The sequence below is a fragment of the Staurois parvus genome, unplaced genomic scaffold (genome assembly GCF_062004578.1).
Source record: "Staurois parvus isolate SC_StPar_1 unplaced genomic scaffold, SC_StPar_1.0 ptg000019l, whole genome shotgun sequence".
In the NCBI taxonomy this organism is placed as follows: domain Eukaryota; kingdom Metazoa; phylum Chordata; class Amphibia; order Anura; family Ranidae; genus Staurois; species Staurois parvus.
In genome coordinates this window covers 25062787-25083770 of record NW_028317815.1, presented here as the reverse complement: position 1 = coordinate 25083770, position 20984 = coordinate 25062787, and the positions used below count along the sequence as shown (strand labels likewise).

The following is a 20984-nucleotide window of genomic DNA, read 5'->3' as shown; positions in this document are numbered from 1 at the left end:
GACACTTTTTGGTTATTTATGACTGATCTCATGATACCGTATGTCTATAAGGCATGTTTGTAAAACATTCAATTTAAAGGGATGCAACCAAAACTTAACAGTCACCCTAACCCACTATGGAGGTTTGTTGAAAAGGAAAAGATGTGCATGTCTAATTTTTAATTTAATAACATGTATCTTCATTGTGTAAAGAAGTACCTTAACCGTTTGAATACCAACCTGTAATACTCTTTCATTACTAGGCCATTTTTCTGTTTTAGCCATGTGATAGTTTGCCTGACAATTACTCCATTATGCAAAACTATACCCAGATGAGTTTTCTATCTTTTTTTTTTTTTGAGACAGATAGAACTTTATAGACAGATAGCAATTTCTTTTGGTGGTATTTCATAACTTCTGCTTTTTCTTTTAGTACAGAACCCCTAAAATGACCCTTTCTAGGAAAGTAGAGACTATTTATTTCTCTCTATTTTTGCCACAATGTTTTGAAAATGAGGAAAAATTCCAGTACTGAGGGGGTTAAACACGGAACTTGAGAATGTTGCATTAGATAAATTAATGTACAGGTCATACAAAGAAGAAGGAGAAAGGTAATGTAGTGGCCACTTACAGTGGAAGGTTGGAGATGAAAGGAGTTAGTGTTCAGATGTGCAGGATAAGGGAGGTGAGGGGATTAGTTTACAGATCACTCTGGATAGCATTGGAAATAGTATAAGTGAAGGGAAAGTCCAAAAGCCACACTCACTGAAAAAAACACCTTTATTAGAATAACTGTATAAATACAGGTAAAAACATCAAAGAATAAGCAATGGAGGCATACGGTCACCCACTAATATATTTCACACTGTGTTAGCGCTTACTCATAGCAGTCCAGGAGATAGCATGTATTGGATTGGAGGTGGGCATAAAAGGGTTTAAAAACAACCCCTTTTTTCACTGCAATAAAATGAACGAATATGCAGCTGCAGATCTCTCTGTGCCCATTTGTAAATACTGATCTCTCTCCTTTCCCTCTCATCAGGGGAAGGGGAGGGATCAGCACTGTATATAGTACCATGTGATCGCTGTGGTGACCAATCAGGGCAATCATTTGGTACCTAGCACCACAGTACAGTGTCTCTGTGTGCTAAGCTGTCTAATGGTGCAATCACTGTGCCAATCATCCTCTTGATGGCTATTTATCCCATGCCGTTCATAAACAGCACTGGGTAAATTAGGGGCTACTGGTCTGCTACTAAAAACATACCACAGTTAAAAAAAAAATATCGCCACAACTTAAAAATAATGTTTCAAATCCCCCCAGGGCAACCCAGTACACATAACATTGGTTCTTTTCACGTATGTGCATTGATTCAGTAACAATATGGCATTTCTATTTCTGTTTAGGTTGGCTGTAGCTGTAATCTAAAGCCCAAACTATGGAAGTTACCATAGGGAAGTTACAGCCAGCAATGAAGCCACCATCCCATTTCCTTTGTGTGCTGCATTTCCTGTTCAGATTGATGTGCAAAATGTGAACATTAGTATTGCTCTGGATTACCTGATCACAGGTTCATACAAAAATAAATCTAATTTTCATCATCTGCCCTCTTTGTCTACTTAAGTGCTGCTCTGTGTCTGCCTGGCTGGAAGGTCACATCTTCCCCTTCAGCCTCCCATGATCTATTGCCAGTTGTTCATATGCCCCATACTGTCTCTCCCCAGGCTGCTGCTCACATGCCCCATACTGTCTCTCCCCAGGCTGCTGCTCACATGGTCCATACTGTCTCTCCCCGGGCTGCTGCTCATATGCCCCATACTGTCTCTCCCCGGGCTGCTGCTCATATGCCCCATACTGTCTCTCCCCAGGCTGCTGCTCACAACCCAAAATACTGTCTCTCCCCAGGCTGCTGCTCACATGGTCCATACTGTCTCTCCCCGGGCTGCTACCCACCTGCCCCCTGCTGTTTCCCCCTGGGCTGCTGAGCTCTCATTTGTAGAGCCCACCCCCAGATTTGACATTACCTCCTTTGTTTTCTCTGGCAGTTGAGTGATTGAGCAGTGCTGTGTGGAACCTCAAGTCCTAGCGCTGTTCATTTACTTTTCTAGCACTGGCAGGTGGAATGTCTACTTTATGAACACACAAGGCACACACGCAGTATATATTTGTGAAGTGCGCGGTCATGCAACACTGTACCCATATGAATTTTTTAGCATTTTTTTGAGACAGATAGAGCTTTATTTTGGTGGTTTTTATTCACCACTGGGATTTTTATTTTTTTTGCTATGTAAATTAAAATGTCCAAAAATTTCGAAAAAAAGTTTCTCTTATACAATTTTGCAAATAGATAGTATTTCATCATAAATCTTGGCCAAAATTTATTACGTTATATTTTTAGTGAAAAAAAAATAACCCAAATTAGTTTATAACCAAAATTATCATTTTTAAAAAAATGTTTAAATTTTTTTAAATTTTTTAATATTATTTATTATTTATTTTTTTTACATACTGTCACCCTAGCAGTACAGTGTCACCATGGTGACACTGTACTACTTGTGGGGGGTGATGACAATTTTTTTTTTTTACACTGATTGCTTTTACACCCATAAAGGCTGTAAAAGCAATCATTTCTCCTTCTCTCTAGCTGCATTCCTGCAGCCATTGAGAACTACTGAGTGAGCTGTGATTTGTCACAGCTTGTCATATGGTACAAGGCTGTTGCGAATAGCCCTGTACCATGTGACCTCTGTGATCATTCACAGATTTCAGATGTAGTAAGCAATGATGTCACAAGTGACATTTTGCTTACTACTTTACATGTGATCACTGATTGGCCAATCAGTGATCACATGATCTGGACCTCGCACAGAGGTCCCGTCCGACGACTGGTGTTCCACTGTGTCCAGAGGACACAGCGGGCACTGGATCGCGGTGCTGTGCGCTCCCAGGGAGTGTGCACAAGCAGGGTGCGGGGAGGCCGTTTATAAACGGCCACCCGACTCTGCACTGCCACCGTCCGACCGTTTATATACAACAGCCAGACGGGAGGTGGTTAAACAAATAAAAATCATGGGTGTACAATCAATTTCACTCAAGATGTGTTCTCACCTTTAAGGAATGGCCTTCACATTTCACAGTTCATATAAATCCTTTTTTATTGTTCATTCCTCCTTCCTGGGTTCCAGGTGTCACGGATACTGTTCATTTACTAACGATCATTCAAGACAAGCAGAGACATACCGCATAGTGTTTTCCATTTTAAAACCACATTTATTAACCATTAAAAACACACTTATATTCAACAGTGCGCCAACTCCTAAGTGCAAATATTAAACTGTAATAATAATGAGACACTACAGCATAAATCAGCATGAAAACCCTGTAATCCAGGTTATTTCCTGGTCTCCTGAGAAGGTTTTCTGGAGCCTCCATGAGATCAAGCACCTCTACCAGAGATGGAGCATTACATCACCTTAGCAAAGTACTGTGTAGATCACCGTACGTCCGGTGTGCCATAAATGAGGGATAAAGTGAGCATGAACAAATGACATCATCAGCAACAATACTCAGGGATGTCTCAAGAATGGGAAAGATTTGGAATATTTTGAAGGTATATATAAGAAGTGCATATATTATGTGAGCAGATGGGGAAATGTTTTCATGCTGAGTTTAGTTGTCAGCAATGCTGACAGCAAAACTACTCAATATTTGGTTTTCATTCAGACATTTAAACATCTCTTAGCCCTATATTTGGGTGGTGCAGGATGGTAAGAAAATACAGATTATGAACATAGCCAAATGCTGAAAGTCTGAAACAGTTTTGCAAAGATTGTGCAACTACAAATGAATAGTCTCAAGGGAAAAACACTTCAGCTTCTAGTGCAAGATGATGCATCAGTAAGGACAATCCTGATCTTTTGTCAAAGTCAATAAGAGATCTGACCATGTATGATCAGTTAAAGTAACCCTAGTCAAAAAAAGTCCTTCTTTTGCTCTGCTTTACTATAATCATTAAAACAGTTCTGCAATGCTGGAACATTCATTTTCATAATATCTTTGACAATTTCCTGAAACTGCCTCACACACATACTGTTTACAATTGAACTTTCACTCTCATTAGCTGTTTTCTCTTTCGTTTCCAGATTGTTCAACTTTTGGTTATGATTGGTTGTGATCCATGTTACTTTAATTATCTCTTCTATTCTCTAGGATCCAATCTTCCTACTGCTTATTGATTTCTTTCTGCTCAATGCACACTGCTGCAATAATGCTGTTTTCTGATTTTTCAACTCCCCTCACAACAAATGTCATATGTGGCTCTGGAAGGTTTGGAAGTAATTTTGTCACTCCAAATTGCCTTGCACTGTAGTTAGAAGCTATTTGAGTTTTTATTTGTGTTTTTTTGCCAGTTTCTCTCTCTCTATATATATGTAGTGTGTGCAGAATTGTCTGGAAAGTAAAATGGGAATTTTCGAACCTTTGAAAAGGATACATTTTACGATCATGGCACTACTTGCTTGGAGTTTGCATTTTTTCCCTGTGCCTGTGTGGGTTTCCTCTGGGTACTCTGGTTTCCTCCCAATCCAAAGACATGCTGGTAGGTTAATTGGTTCCAGTCTAAATTGGTCCTAGTATGTGTATGTATGAATGTGAGTTAGGGACCTTAGATTGTATGCTCTTTGAGGGTTAGGGACTGATGTGAATGTACAATACAGTATATATGTCAAGTGCTGCATAATCAACGGTGCTATATAAGTACCTATAATGAATAAAAAAAATAAATGTTAAACAAATGTCCATAGACTCAGTTATTGATTGCTCCTTGGGAACTTTATCCAAAATACACCCTGCCCAAAAAATGCTTTGGGTTGTCAGGAAGTAAAATCAAGTTTACACCTAAAATGACATTCAAAATGTGCCATTAAACTAAATTACTTTATATTAGGGTGTGGATTTTTTTTAAATAACTGCTTGTCCAATGGCTTAATCAGAGTCCCAATCTACTAGTCCCTCATGACAATCTACTTCTCCTCATAAAACAATAATTTGAACCAAAACCATATTTAAATAAGGTCTTTATTGTTATACTACTGAATGAAACAGTTTTATCACTAAGGATTTTTAATGGATGTATGTTAAAAAACAAAACAACATATGGAGTGCAGCAGTTGGGATGAGCACCATGCTCACATCAGAGTCCTCCCTTACATCAAAGTTCCCAGGATTATCCCTATACATCAGAGTTCCCCTTACATTAAACCCTGCCAGGACACACCCTTACATCAGAATGTGGCAGAATGCCTCCTAACATCAGAGTGTGGCGGAATGGCCCCTTACATCAGAGTGTGGCAGAGTGCCCCCTTACATCAGAGTGTGGCGGATTGTCCCCTTACATCAGCGTGTGGCGGAATGCCCCTTACACCAGAGTGTTCAGGAGTACCCCCTTACATCGGAGTGTGGTGGGGGGCCCCCTTATATCTGAGTGTGGCAAAGTGGCTCATTTCATTGGTATTCAACAGAGTGTCCCCTTTCATTGGCATTCGGCGGGGTGCCCCCTTTCATCGGCATTCGGCGCAGTGCCCCTTTCTTTGGCGTTCAGTGGAGTTCCCCCTTTCTTTAGTGTTCAGTGGAGTGCCCCTTTTCTTCGGCATTCAGCAGAGTGCCCCCTTTCATCTGTGTTCAGCGGAGTGCCCCCTTTCATTGGTGTTCAGCGGAGTGCCCCCTTTCGTTGGTGTTCAGTGGAGTGCCCTATTCAGTGGCATTCAGCAGAGTGCCCCCTTACATCAGAGTGTGGTGAAGTGGCCCATTACACCAGAGTGTGCCAAAGTGCCCCCTTACATCAGAGTGTGGTGGAGTGCCCCCTTTCATTGGCATTCAGCGGAGTGCCCCCTTACACGACACGTCAGCTGCTAACTGGACATGAAATGTTTAAATGTGTGAAGCTTCTGGAAGAACAGAGAGGGGGAGGGAGATAGATGGGAAAAGAAGAGAGGGATATAGATGGGGAAAGCTTACAGTAGTGGTAGTGCTTTTACCCCAGGCTGCTCTTTGCAGGCTTAGACATCAACAATCATACAGCTGGATGAATCTTCAATTTCCCACCCACACATCCTCTTCCTCAAGCAAGCACTGGCCAAGATTGGAGAGGTAGACACAGAGGAGAGGGGCAAGAAGAGGTGGAAAAAATCTATACCTCTCTCTTCTCCCTTCCAGTCTGTGCAGAGAGGGAGGCAAGAAGGGCTGGGGGAGTGTGCTGGCTGGATGAGAGTGTTAGAGACACAGCTGCAGACAGTCTGTGTATTTACCAACAACTTTTTCAATAAACCATGCTTCTTGCCCACAGCAGGGCTAAATGTAAGAAAAAACAACCTGCCTGGGGCCTGGAACTGCATGTTCCGGTCATCAGGCGATATGATTTGCACATCCCTGTATGTCATTTGTTATTTTGCATTAACTAAACCAACACCCAGGACAAATTTAGTAATCTTCTAGTAGGATTATAAAGTAGTTACAGTTGATACACATACTAATAAGAGTGCCAAGCAAATGTCCAAGAGTCTTTTATCTTTTAATGAAAAAAATCAGTTCACAGCAAAGAAATATCAAACCGCGAACACATTTCAGGAGTCAAACTACCCCTTCTTCAGAGGTAGCAAAGACAAAGAAATATTTAAAAAAGTATTAATATCTAGTTAACATCCATTTACATGTATTATACTTAAAATCCATATGATTAGTTCAAATGAATCCTAAAAATACAGGGTGAACCTAAAAAGTATTGGGAAAAGAAACAACATAAAATAGTACCAAACAAGCTGATATAAATCTCAGAATCAGCATAAATTCACAATTCTAATATAAAACAACAACATGGTCAACCCTTATGCACAGTGCTGGAAAACATGCCAAGAAAATGGAAACTACAATTAGGCTTGAATGTAAACTACCATTAGGCTTGATTCACATCTGTGCTGGTGGTGCCGCTGCGGGACCCGCACAAATACCTGCAGCTGCACCACCCACACAGAGGAATGTGGGATCTCGTATACGCGCAAATCGCGGCCTGCACGGCTGCACATATGTGAACCAGGGGTAAGAAGTGAATGAAACATTAAGCACGGAATAGCAATTCATCACTTTGCGGTTTTTCATATGCTCATCTGGTATAAACAAATGTAAATGCCACCAGTCAGGTAATGCAGTCAATTGCAAAGTGAAAATTATTTTTGCAAAATAAACAGGTTTTACTTTACTAAATCAGGCAATATGTGCTAAGTTTGATCATACTGAATGTTAAAGGAGAAGTACAGCCAAAGCTCTTTAGCTGTACTCCTGTGGGTCGCAGGATTTCAGTTTGTTCTGCACTCCTGTGACCCATTTTCAGCTGACAGCAGGCTGAAGCCTACTATCAGCTGACGCCACTCAGTTAGTCCAGGCTGGGGAAAGATCCCGAAGTTAAAGTCAGGATCCACCCCACAGTCTTGAGGAGCACCTGCCAGCTGCTTCTTCCCTGTCCACAGCCCAATGCTCAAGTGAGTGCGGGGGGACAGAGCAGACAGTCACCATTCTCTGCTCAGAGTAGCTGTGAGAACTCAGAGATTGGCAGTTATGTGACCGCTGATTTCTCACACTTAGAGGGGGGGGAGAGGGGGCAGTAAGTATGATTTTGAAGAAAAAAAAGCCATCCCATGCTTCTGCTTTAACATCTTGGCTCATTTGAGTAGAAGTACTATACTCTGGGTGGATAGCGTGCAAATCATATCTAAGAAAGCATAGCTTCTTGAAGGAGCTCTACAGTATAGTCCAGCAAACAATTTCATGCTATGACATGGGCGTTGTCATTGTAAATACCTGACAGTTATTTTTGACAATCCAGTATAGGCTGGAAACGTTTCTGCATGCTTTGTAGCTTCTCTGCTCATTCTTTTGGTTTCCTTTCAATTTTTAATGATTACATATCCCATGGTACCTTGCTGCCTGCAAGCTGTGATTTCTGTACTGACTCTGTTTCTTGAAACTCCCCATGTTAGCAACTCCATAGTTCAGAAGGCAGGCTCTGTGAAATGTGTGACATAGCAGTGCATATCAACAGAATTCAAGGCAGTAAATATGTGGGATTCTTCAAACGTAAGTTTACAAACGATTATTTAGATTAATAGGAATAGGCTAAAATAATTTAAATATGATGTGAAAATTAATATGTGATCTACATTTTGACCATAGATACACTTTTTTAATATTATTGTTCTGTGCAGGACAAATGTATCTCAGGTGGTACTATAATTTCTGCTCCTCCTTGGTTCAGTATTTAGTTTAAGCACTCGGATTTTGAGTAAAAAAAAAACTCTATTAACTGTCACTTGGTGTAGTGGTTTAACTTGAGAGAAGCACAGATCAGCTGGATTTTAGAGAGCAAAAAAATATTATTTAAACTGGAAGCCTAAAGGAACTGGAACATATAAATGAAGTAAGAAGATGACAGTTTGGAAGCTTTACCCTTTAATCATCCCACTCTCTCTAGTTAGTGGTTAGGAGGTCAGTAGGTCTACATTTATACAGTATGATCAGTGATAACACTGAACAAGCATTCATTACATACTGTAAGTTGCAGTAGCAAGCCTTTCACATGCTCTTCTACTCAGTTAATACAGATGAAAATGCTTAGGGAACTTGCGTATGGCATGGTTACAATATTATGTTCAGAATTTTCAGAATAATGGGTTACCATGTGATAAATCTGATACCTATAATATCATCTTTCTCTTGCAGTCGGTGTAAACTAAGTATATGATCCAATAAGTAAGAGCTGACTGAATAGATGAAAAATTAATCCTTAGTCCATCATCCTATGGGAATTTTCTCTGTCATATTTATTGAATCTCGGTGCGTGCCTCGCGAGAGAAATTGGTTACAGTTTTATTTTAATTGTTTTTGCTATAGCTGAAGATTATGTTTTCTGCAAATGTTCAAGCTTGCTATAAAACAGGACAATCTATTATAAAAACATAGCTATCAGATGATTTACTCTGAAAATGTTTTGTCTGCTAGATGTATATTACTGAAAATAGCACAGAACGTTTTAGTTTTCTTTATATGCTCCAAAAACATATTAAAGCTGAACTCTAGACTCCGCATCAGTCTTGCTAAGTTGTACAGGCTCCTTTCCTGTACTGAAATTGTTTATTCTGATTTCACTGCACATTGTTATCTCAGGGTGTTGTATATCTTTAACCCCTTCACGCTGGTGCCTCCCGGCCCTTTAAAAACCCTTTGAGGTCCAAGGGACGTATTTGTCCCATGTTTTTAATTGCATGTATCATCTGATTAAGAACTTAAAATATATATTTTTTTTCTGGTTTGAGTCAAAATATTAGTTCTTATCAACAAATGGATCTAGCTTTTTGCCAATTATTTCATGAAATGGCTTAGTTACAGCAATTGAAGTGTACGAACTTTAAAAACAAAAAATTGATTCTTTTGGCGTTCTGTAATCTTATGGTCCTCAAAGGGTTAAGGGGTTTCTGACACTGTGAGGTAGGATGGGGTTTAGGGTAATGTGACCGCCATGATTGGCTCTCATGATCAGAAAGGTCCCGATCACAAGGGGAGAACGGGACCTTTCCGTGGGACGCTGACACGTGCTGGGAGTGCACAGAGCACACGCTGTCAGCATATGTTTGTTTACAAATAGTACGCAAATGTGCGGCCGCTCGGTGTCAAGGCCCAGCCACTGAGAGGCTGCATATTTGCGTCCGCTCGGCGTGGAGGTTAACCTTAAAATAGATATACTGCGAGTGGGCAGCACAGCCAGGCACTGCGACGTACCTGTATGGCGCAGTGTACTTCTTGGTTTGGCGGTGGTCACGTGCATGCCCCCTGATTGGACACAGCACAAGTTTGTCAGCAGGGTACAGCCAATGATTATGGCTGTACATCTACTGATTGGCTGTAGCAATGACAAGCACACAGAAGTCTGTGTACAAACAGAGATTTGTCTGTTTCTTCTCTCTGAAATCAGCTCTGAATTCAGGGAGAAAAAGCAGACAGATTTGTTAGTAAATGCAGCACACATTACACTTGTTAGGCACACAGTTAACCCCTTCGCAGGCAGTGCCATTAGTACAATGTACATTAATAATCACTGTATTAGTGTCACTAGCAACATCGGTGTCAGTCAGTTAGCATCCCTCCCAGCCAGTTTTAGTTAGTGCTAGATTGCCCACTGCAATCAGTTGCTGATCATTACTAGTATAGATTCTGTATGGATCAATATCTTGATAACGAACTATACTTTCCCCAATAGTGTAGTGTCCTCAAAAACACAGTTTGGTTTTTACCAAAGACACGTAACAGGATACATTGTGGCCTACGTTTATGAAGGAATTTGATTTTATTGGAAATGTTTTATAACAGAAAGTAGAAAATATTGGGTTTTTTTTCAAAAATTAGCAGAAAAATGTCCTGGTCATGAAGAGGGTAAACCTTCTGAAGGTCAAGTGGTTAAGGAAACTATAAGCAGCACCCTGCATGCTCCTTCCACCATCCATAATCTGCCTGTGTTGCTTAAAGATTCACAGAAACCCAATGATAATGTTACTGGGATTAAAGGTATTTAATAAAAACAGAATTAAATTACTTTTACAATTCCATTAGCGTGTTGATTGTTGGGGGAGGGGGGCTTGCAAATGCGAAATATAAGCAAATTACACTTCATCTTTAAAGTTTATTCAAAACTTTTGTTGACCTATATTATACATAGTAGCTTTGGAAAATATTGTTCATGGAAGTATCTTTGTAAAAGTAAAATTATAGTGGAACTGTTGTCTGCTTAATAACAGCAGGCTATTATCGCAGAATAGCCTTGTGGTCTCCGGCATGTGAATTTAACATCCAGATATCATCCAGTAGGGACACCCGCTGTCATTACAAGAGAGATTTCCTCTCCCTTTATAAAGGTTTCTTCTGGCCTCCTGTTATGTCTGCAGCACAGGAAGTGATAGGAAATCTTATCAATGGAAACAGAACAACTAAACATACTCACGGGGGTTTTAACCCTTCTGGGATGAAGCGTACAAAGTGAGAACCTGGAAAATTTTAAAGGAGCAATTAGGCCTATCCATTGACCATAAAAAAAATGGTAACTGGATCTATAGTAGAAAAAAAAAGACTGGCGATCAGGCAGGATTTTTAATGCAGAAGAAACATACTATATCACTTGTGCCTTAAAGTTTCCTACCTGCCTGTCTGTCCATGTGCAGCATAATGTACAACTCCAGCCATGCAGAGATGAATGAACTTTCATACTTGTGGCCTGACCAATGAAAGCAGGAAAAGACTGGAACCCAGAAGTAGACTGGCTGAAGATGTCATTGGCTGGCGAGGAGCTCTGAGATTTTGCAGCACTGGAGAGAAGGTGAACACAGTTCCATATTAACCACTCTCCCCCCAGAAGACAATAGAATTATTTCTAAAATTCACCTATATTTTTATTTAAAGGGAATATATAGTGGTTTTGTAGATAATTTCTTTATTTATTATGGTGAGGATTAGAATAAAATACAAGTTTCATGCGTCATATGATTGCATATTTCATGGTAAAGCAGAACGTTACCTACCTTCTTTCTAGTTTTGTAGGCTCAGAGCTGCCTGTTAGCTAGCTGCTGACATCTTTGACCACTCTGCTTCCAGGTACTATTCTTGGCCATTTGCGTGGGAGTTCATACATCTTTGCACTGCCAAGCTGAGATCATGCGCTGGAGTTCATACATCTTGGCATTGCCAGAATTGTACACTGAGCTGCATAAGCGCTGCTCTGTGTACAGGGAGGACAGGTAGGTAAGAAAATTTAATGCAGAAGAGACCTGACTGACTGCTCTCTAGTCTTTTTTCTTTAAGTTCCATTTTAATAAACAACTTTAAATTGTTTGCTTTCTCAGTGTGATTTATGAGTTGTAATGCTCTTTTGTGTTTAGATATCACCTTTTAGACATATTTAGTGTAACCATACATGCCTGATATTTACATGCCATACATTTGCAATCAGTATTCCAAATTCAGGCATTGATTTTCTGGATTAACATTAGGCTGCATAGGGCTTTCCTATGGAGTAATAACAGTATTTTGTCAATCATTGCAATGGCTTCTATCATAAACATAATTTTTTCAAGGGTATCATTATTTTTGTCTTCATTAGAGCTTTTTTTTTTCATTGTGTATGTGTGTATATATCGCTGCATATGCATCCGCTGGTTCAGTGGGTAAGAATCTTGTGGTGTGTCCCAGCTGTGTGTCATTTTGTTCACAAATGACATCTCACTAACTGATTGTCAATGTGAAGCCTGCTCATCTGTAGCAAGCCTTGGAAAATGGCATTCAAGGTCTATATGAACTCAGTTGTACATTGAGTAAAATAGTAAAGTAATAGCTGATTCACCAGATTAATGATTTAATATTTAATGAATGCTTTGCAGCATAAAACCTGTGTTTTATGGGAGAGGGAAATATGTGGTTTGGTAGACATTAAATAATGTTCATAGGTCATAGATTAGGACAAGCTGTACAGTAAGTGTTTCCTTTATAAATACATTTTTGCATACAGCGTTCTGATCCAATTTGCATGCAAGTCAGTTCTATGTTTACATAAATGAAAAAGGCGAACCATCTAATGTTGATAAAACTGCAAACATTGATTGGGTTGAAGAGTTTGTGTAGAAGCTAAGCATAAATGCCTAATAGGCATTGCTTAATATTTGCTCCATCCAATGATTAAGTGATATTTTGTGCAAATACAATACCTGTATAATATAAAAGTCAGATTGTTTTGGAAGAACTAAAGAGCAACACAGTGAAAGTATTTAAATATCTAATCTTGCAAACAATAATAAAAATAATAATAATAATATGTTTATTATAAGTATGCTATTTGTAGTACCTAAATGGTTTAATTTTGGAAAAATTATATATATATATATATATATATATATATATATACACTGCTCAAACAAATTGAAGGAACACTTTTCAATCAGAGTATAGCATCAAGTCAACTAATGAAATTAACGACAGGTGCACTAAATGGTCATCAATGAGATGACCCCCAAAACAGAAATGGTTTTACAGGTGGAGGCCAGTGACATTTTTTCCCTACTCATCTTTTCTGACTGTTTTTCACTAGTTTTGCATTGCCATTGCCTGAAGGTTTGCTGTGTCTCCCAGCACAGTCTCAAGAGCATGGAGGAGATTCCAGGAGACAGGCAGTTACTTTAGGAGAGCTGGACAGCGCTGTAGAAGGTCCTTAAACCATCAGCAGAACCTGTATCTTCTCCTTTGTCCAAGGAGGAACAGAATGAGCACTGTCAGAGCCCTATAAAATGATCTCCATCAGGCCACTGGTGTGAATGTCTCTGACCAAACAGTCAGAAACAGACTTCGTGAAGGTGACCTCAGGGCCCAGTATCCTCTAGTGGGCCCTGAGCTCACTGCCCAACACTATAGAGCTTGATTGGCATTTGCCATTGAACACCAGAATTGGCAGGTCCGCCACTGGCGCCCTTTGCTTTTCACAGATGAGAGCAGGTTCACCCTGAGCCCATGTGACAGATGTGAAAGGATCTGGAGAATCCATGGAGAATGTTATGCTGCTTGTAACATCATTCAGCATGACCATTTTGGTGATAAGTCAGTGATGGTCTTGGGAGTCATGTCCATGAAGGGACGCACAGACCAGGCTAGACAATGGCACCCTGACTGCCATTAGGTATTGGGATGAAATCCTTGGACCCATTGTCAGACCCTACGCTGTTGCAGTGGGTCCTGGGTTCTTCCTGGTGCACGGCAATACCCAGCCTTGTGTGGCAAGAGTATGCAGGCAGTTCCTGGAGGATGAAGGAATTGATACCATTGAATGGCCTCCACTCTCTCCTGACCTAAATCCAATAGAACACCTCTGGGATATCATGTTTCAGTCCATCCAATGCTGCCGGGTTGCACCTCAGACTGTCCAGGAGTTCAGTGATGCCCTGGTCCAGATCTGGGAGGAAATACCCCAGGGCACCATCCATCATCTTATTAGGAGCATGTGTCAGGCATGCATACCGGCCATACAATTACTGAGTACCATTTTGAGTTGCTGCAATGAAATTTCAGCAAAATGGACTAGCCTGCTGCATCATTTTTTCACTTTGATTTTCGGGGTGTCTTTGAGTTCAGTCCTCTGTAGGTTGATAATTTTAATTTCCATTAAACGATGGGGCATCCTTACGTTCCTAACACATTACCTAGTCCATATCAGTATAGATATCCAGAATTATATTTTTCCCCATTGAAATCTGATGTGTTTTCAAAGTGTTCCTTTAATTTTCTTGAGCAGTGTATACACACACACACACACACACACACACACACACACAATCATGTGAAAAGTGGCACACAAAACATGCAAGGACTTTTTCAATATGTTTGGACAGGCTTTCTTAAGATCCTTATTTAAACTGTGCCTACGGATAAAGGTGTTATACATGAATAAAGACACAAGCCAAACTTGCCTTTTCAAACAAAAATATCAATAGATAACATGGTATACTGTGGAAAATCTGGTATGCCCCCCTTTAACAGAAATTACTTCTTGTATGCATGTTGTGTAACTGCTCACCAACCTCTTGTGATGTTTTTGACCCCTTCTGAATGCAAAATGTTGAACTAGTGCAATGTTTTTTGTGAAGAGATGTACTTTGACCCAGCTGTTGCAAGAGTTACCTGAACACCCCACAAGGAAATTGTGGGGTTCTTGGAGACTTTCTTCCACTGGGTGCTCTCAGTTTTACAACTAGCATCATTCAACCTACTTTCCCTGAGCCTAGATTGTCATGGACTCACACTAGCTTTTGACTGGACAATGAAAGGAGAAGCAGCACAATGCTTATCTCTTTGTTACTCTGCTCTCTCTTCCTTTCAGCATGCTCCTTGTCAGCACATCAACTAATTGGCTCTTTGTGCTGCTTCATTCTGTCAAACTCCAGCCCAGACAGGATGGGACCCTGTCAATCATCTACCTCTCATCTGCCTTGTGAAAACAACACAAGGAGTTTCTGTTTTAGATTAAGCAGTTTTAGATTAAGATAATATGATAACATACACATGGGATAACAGTAATAATAATTTAAAAAAATATATACCCTGATGAATGTAGCCAAGGTTTGCTGATCAATGACAAAAATGTGATGTATATAAATATGCTATTTTGCAGTACAGAGGCAATCAGTGAGTCACAAAGATGGCACTGCACAATAATACATTGTTGTATGCTGCTAGAAATGATAAGACAGCTAAGCAACACAGTATCACTTTTGATGATGAGGTGCTAAATGACCAAGCATTAACACAAAGGAATGTCCCTGATTCTTAGACTAAAACCAAAAAAAGAAAAAAGAAAAGCACACTACTGTGTGGACAGTGGGCCTAATTTACTAAGGCTGACATGGGTAGATTGGTACTTTGGTTGTGCCTAAACAGATGAACCATATCCTTATGATAATTAGCATGTGCCTGTAAAGGTCATAAATGTGCACATGGACTCTTAATATATGCCAGCTAAGTGGTTTCAAGCCTAAACTTAAAATGTGGATTTTTTTTATTTTTTTGTGTCTGACATTTTTAAAAGTGCATCCTATATAGGAATAAAACCACATCAACTACTGCTAAATGTATCCATTTTACTTCCACGTAGGACTTGCGTCAGTGGCAATAGTGGCATGTAAACAAATGTATAGCTTTATTATTGTTTTCTGAGTTTTTACTATTTAAAGCGGTTGTAAATGCTGAAGGTTTTTTTCCTTCATTCAGCCCCCCCCCCCCAATACTCCCCCAAGCCCCCTCTTCATCCAGCACTAAGCATGAGAGCCTCGGCTGTTTTGGGACTCCCTCACCTCACTGGCTGAGATAGCAGCGGGAGCTATTGGCTCCCACTGCTGTCAATACCAGCCAGTGAGTCAATGAGGAGAGATTGGGGGGGCCGGCTGAGTCACAACTCTGTGTTTTATGGACTCATAGAGCTGGGCTCAGGAGTGAGCACCTACCAGTGCCCCCATAGCCAGTGGCTTGCTATTGGGGGTACGGGTCAAGGGGGAGCAGCCAGAAGTGCTGGCGGGGAACCCGAGAAGAAGAGGATCAAGCTGCTCTGTGCACAGAGCAGGTAAGAATGACATGTTTGTTAATTTTTCGTAAAAAAAGCAAAAACTTGAATACAACTTTAAGAGCAATTTGCAAGCTATCTGATGGTTGTACAGCTGCCCAAAAACATTTAATGTGCATTTTAATATTCTCCCCCCTGTCAAAGTACCCCCCCTCCCCACTGCAGTGGAGAGATCAGGTGTCCAAAAGACCATTGATGTGATCATCAAGAGTACCTGTGACTCAAATAGTGTTATCATATAGGGGTCTCTTGTAATAGCAATAAAGTTAATTGAAAATAAAAGTGCAAAATGGAAAAAAAAATATTTTTAACTATCCTTGCACATTGTACATACGCACATGAACACATGTATACAAAATATATGTGTACATAAATAATGATTAGGAAACACATCTTTGGTATTGCTGCATATGGCAGAATGAGAGGAGTAAGAGGAGGAGAGGAGTCATTTCTGGGTAGTTCTAAGTTTGTGAACTGTGAAGACTTTTAAAGCCTCTTCTATGGAAAATTTTGCATATCGTACTTTGCTGAGAGCCTGCAAAGTTTTGAGTCCTAACATACCTGGTATCTATTTGCTTGAATCCGTATCATCTTTTATATTTTACAGAAAGTTTGGAGATTTTAATATGTTTGTGACACTAATGCTTGAGTGTATTTTTTCTGAAAATATACACTATATTGCCAAAAGTATTGGGACGCCTGCCTTTACACACACATGAACTTTACTGACATCCCAGTCTTAGTCCATAGGCCCAATATTGAGTTGGCCCACCCTTTGCAGCTATAACAGCTTCAAGTCTCCTGAAAATGCTGTCAACAAGGTTTAGGATTGTATCTATATGAATGTTTTATGTACTCTCCAGCACCTCAGGATATGCACAGCCAAAGGGGAAGCCAAGGGAACCAGGACAGTGACAACCAAAGGAAATGCTTCAGGGGTGCAGCCCTCCTCAGACAGGGAGATCAGCCACTAGATAAAGAAAAAACAGGTGGCGCACACACCTAGTGCATTATCCAAGGTAAAATCTGACACGTTTCGGGGACGAATCCCTTTCTTCAGAGCTAATGACCAGCCTCTGATGCAGATGTGTAATGCATGGATAATGGGGGCCTTGCTGGTGATGCCTAGAAACTCATCAGCCATTTGACCGCACTGACAGTGGGAACACCTTGCCTGCCGTTGTGGCCATCGTCATTTTGCAATGCATTTTAGATATAAGCTTCGTCTGTGAGTATGTTTTTATCTTTCACTCCTTTCAATAAACCTTGGATAATGCACTAGGTGTGTGCGCCACCTGTTTTTTCTTTATCTATATGAATGTTTGACCATTCTTCCAGAAGCGCATTTGTAAGGTGAGGCACTGATGTCGGACAAGAAGGCCAGGCTCGCAGTCTCTGCTGTAACTCTTCTAAAAGGTGTTCTATCAGGTTGAGGTCAGGCCAGTCAAGTTCCTCCACCCCAAACTCACTCATATATGTCTTTATGGACTGGTGCACAGTCATCTTGGAACAGGAAGGAGGCATCCCCAAACTGTTACCACAAAGTTAGGAGCATTAAATTGTCCAAAATGTCTTGGTATGCTGATACCTTAAGAGTTCCTTTCACTGGAAGGGGCCAAGCCCAACCCATGAAAAACAACCTCACACCATAATCATCCCTCCACCACACTTTACTCTTGGCACAATGCAGTCAGGCAAGTTCTATTCTCCAGGCAACCGTCAAACCTAGACATGTTCTTTGGATTGCCAGACAGAAAACCATAATTCATCACTCCAGAGAACACGTCTCCATTGCTCTAGTGCTGTTTGACCGTGCTGTTTGACCGCCCTTAACAGGGGTTCAAAATTTCCGGTGAGTGTGCAATTCACATCTAAGCACTAGTGGTGAAGAGGAAACCCTGATAGCTTGATATTCACTGGTTTCCTCTTAATGGACTTATAATTTAATTTGGTGTTGGGATATGCATATTTGTTTGACTATGACAAATGTTTCTTGGTTTATTATAGCTTTGTTGGACTTGTTTTGTCAATTTACTCAAATTGGTTTTATATTGGTTTTAATATGTACCCTTATATATGATCATTTTGGTGCTGTAAGACCTTCACCTATGGGAAGGCTTGGAGATTCTTCTTTTTGACCTGGTCCCTATGATGGCAAATTCAGGAAGTTACTCTCAACCACATGGTTTCCTTTGGAGGCACTTTTTTGCCTTTTGTCCTCTCCATTCACTTGAGTGGTTTACCTCCTGCAATGCAGGAAGAATTCATCACTGTAGGGTTTGCTGTTGTCTTAGATGGTCATTAGACAGGTCAAGCTGCAACCAAGGGTCCTCGTGGGTTTTGGTTATTTGACTCAGGCCCTGCTTAAATGGCTGATTCACAAGCGGTATGGGAATTTCTTTGTGGCTTCTGCCCTTAATCAGATGATCAGTCTTAGCTCTCTAGCTAGAGTTCCTCCCCCTCATTTCACAGCTATGGAAGCTTGGCTGGATCATGTGTCAGGGGACTTGCATTCCTGTGTCCTGGATCAGGTACACAGGCCCTGTCAGGTTCTAGTGACACTGCATGGTATCACTGTGAACCGGTATGCCCATTCTACTGTTTTCTTATGTTGCTACACAGGTATGGGATAATTGTCTTTTGGTGGGAGCTACTTCTTGCATCCTTTTTCCCCTTTGATTGTCAGTCTCTCTTTCAAGAAAAAAATCTAAACTTTTGAACTAAAAAAAGTTTTCTTAGTTCAATTACTTAATATTGACATTTTGTACCAGGTTACATGCTATTGGTCCTTTTTTGCATTATGATTATTCTTTTGCCATCAAGTCGACTTGTGGAAATGACATAGGTATTGTTTCTCCTGAATTATTATTCTTCTATTTGGATCTTCCATCTTTGCATTGGCATGGTGATCCTTTCTACGACTGTATCCAGCCAGCTTATTGCTGGTTGTCTGTTTCTTCTTTTCTCTTCAACTTTTTCAAACAAAATTGTCTTTGTAACTAATTTTGAATTAGTTATACTCATAATATGTCTAAATATGTCTGTCTAGTCATATAGGTTTCTAATAAATGTTTTGGGCTAGATTTGTTAAAGGATTTATTAGTTTTTTGTTTCATATTATTAAACCAGAGCATCTCTGATCATTATAGATGTCATCATGGTATGAGTTTAAATGCAGTATTATCACATTTTGTATATCTGTTTGTCAAAGGAAGGGTTAATGGAACAGTAGCTTAAATCTCTAGTTTTTCCCCATTCACCCTAATAGTTGTTGATTAAAAGAGGTATTCTGATAACATTGCCATAATTTATGTAAGGATATTAAATTTGGAAGCAGCCATATGAAAGCAGGAATATTAAGGGTTAATTGTTTGGACAGATAAAATAAGGCATTTGCCTTGTTAATCAACTCCTAGGAACCGCCATATATGTTATTAATGACCACTGTATTTTGTATGGAAATGAAACGGTTAAGGTTATGGAGGAGGAGAATACATAAGTGAGGCTGCCAAGCTGTGTAACCACCCCCTGTGATGAAGTTGGATATGATGAAATGCGTCAGATAATGGTTACACAGCAGCCGGATGTGACGTCAGGACGTAGAGGCGGAAGTGATGCGTACATATTGAGATTAGAAATACTACACCTTTTGAGGTTTCTTTTTCCTTTTTATATATTAATGATTCATGAGCAGAATTGGTGAGCTGAAAGTTGGTCGTGTTGCCTTGAAGAGGAATTCATTTACCATCAAAAGCAAATGTTGCCAGTCATGAGAATGGATGGCAATATGGTCCGTTAAGTGATATTCTGAAGGGAGAAGGGATCACAGAATCACGTTTTTTCTTATTTGTGGAAGAAGGAACACATTTAAGTTATTTTGCACTTTATGGACACTATATCTAATGAACTTTATGTTTGATTATGTACACCTTATTGGAGTTTTTCATGAATGAGTTCTTTGCGCTACTGTGAGAAGTGTATTGGTGCACAGCACTAAGTAGGTTTTTCACTTGTGATGTTATATTAAATTTCTTTACCAACACGAAATTTCAAGGCAACAGTGTTTCCTATCTTGCTCTTGGTCTTAGGACAATGTATTTTCTGTTACCTAATGAAGATTTTTTTCTCATTACAACATGCCACCAGAAAAAACGTTAATGCTCTATGTTGTGTATATCACAGTACCTTGTGTATTTTAATTTGTAATTTTTTTTTTTTTGTAGTCAGAAAAGAACGACAATGAGTCTCTGAGTCAACGAATCAAGCCTGTATTTAACGATGATCCTGTCTTTCGGAGGCATACATCTTACCAACATTCTGCTGTACATATTCCTACAGACATTTACGAAGGCTGTAAGTTACCTAAATTCTATTGCAGATTTTTCCCCAAGACAAATCTTTAATGTATTGCAGCAAATACCTAACTGTATTGTTTAAAAAAAATATATATTATTAAAATAGCCCTGTATATTTCTAACAGGACATCTAACTCCCCCATATTCATTATTGTAGGGCAACCCAATGTGCATCCCGCATGACTAGCAATGTATGCTGTTACCACTATTTCATGAGCTAAACAAAGTCTTTGTTTAATCATAGACCAGCATGTACTGGTGCTATGGTACTGGTACCATGATATGGTACTGGTACTATGATACTGCTTAGCCTGTATACAACTAATGATTTTATTCTTGGATCCATTGTCCTGTGAACTGTTCTGTCAGAATGTAATACTGTACAGTATCAAAACTAAAATCAATATAATCTTTAAAACAAATGATGCTGGATAAAAGGATACCTGTGTAGAACACATAC

General features: G+C 39.9%; 1 protein-coding gene across 5 annotated transcripts in view; it reads left to right on the top strand.

Moving 5' to 3' along the window:
- CACNA2D1 (calcium voltage-gated channel auxiliary subunit alpha2delta 1) overlaps positions 1 to 20984 on the top strand; it is an 857854-nt gene that overhangs the window by 432242 nt on the left and 404628 nt on the right. For all 5 annotated transcript variants that reach the window (XM_089685880.1, XM_089685888.1, XM_089685869.1 and 2 more), the window contains one exon: positions 20393 to 20522. In XM_089685880.1, the coding sequence (XP_089542006.1) occupies positions 20393 to 20522 (130 nt within the window). The remainder of the gene's footprint in view (positions 1 to 20392; positions 20523 to 20984) is intronic.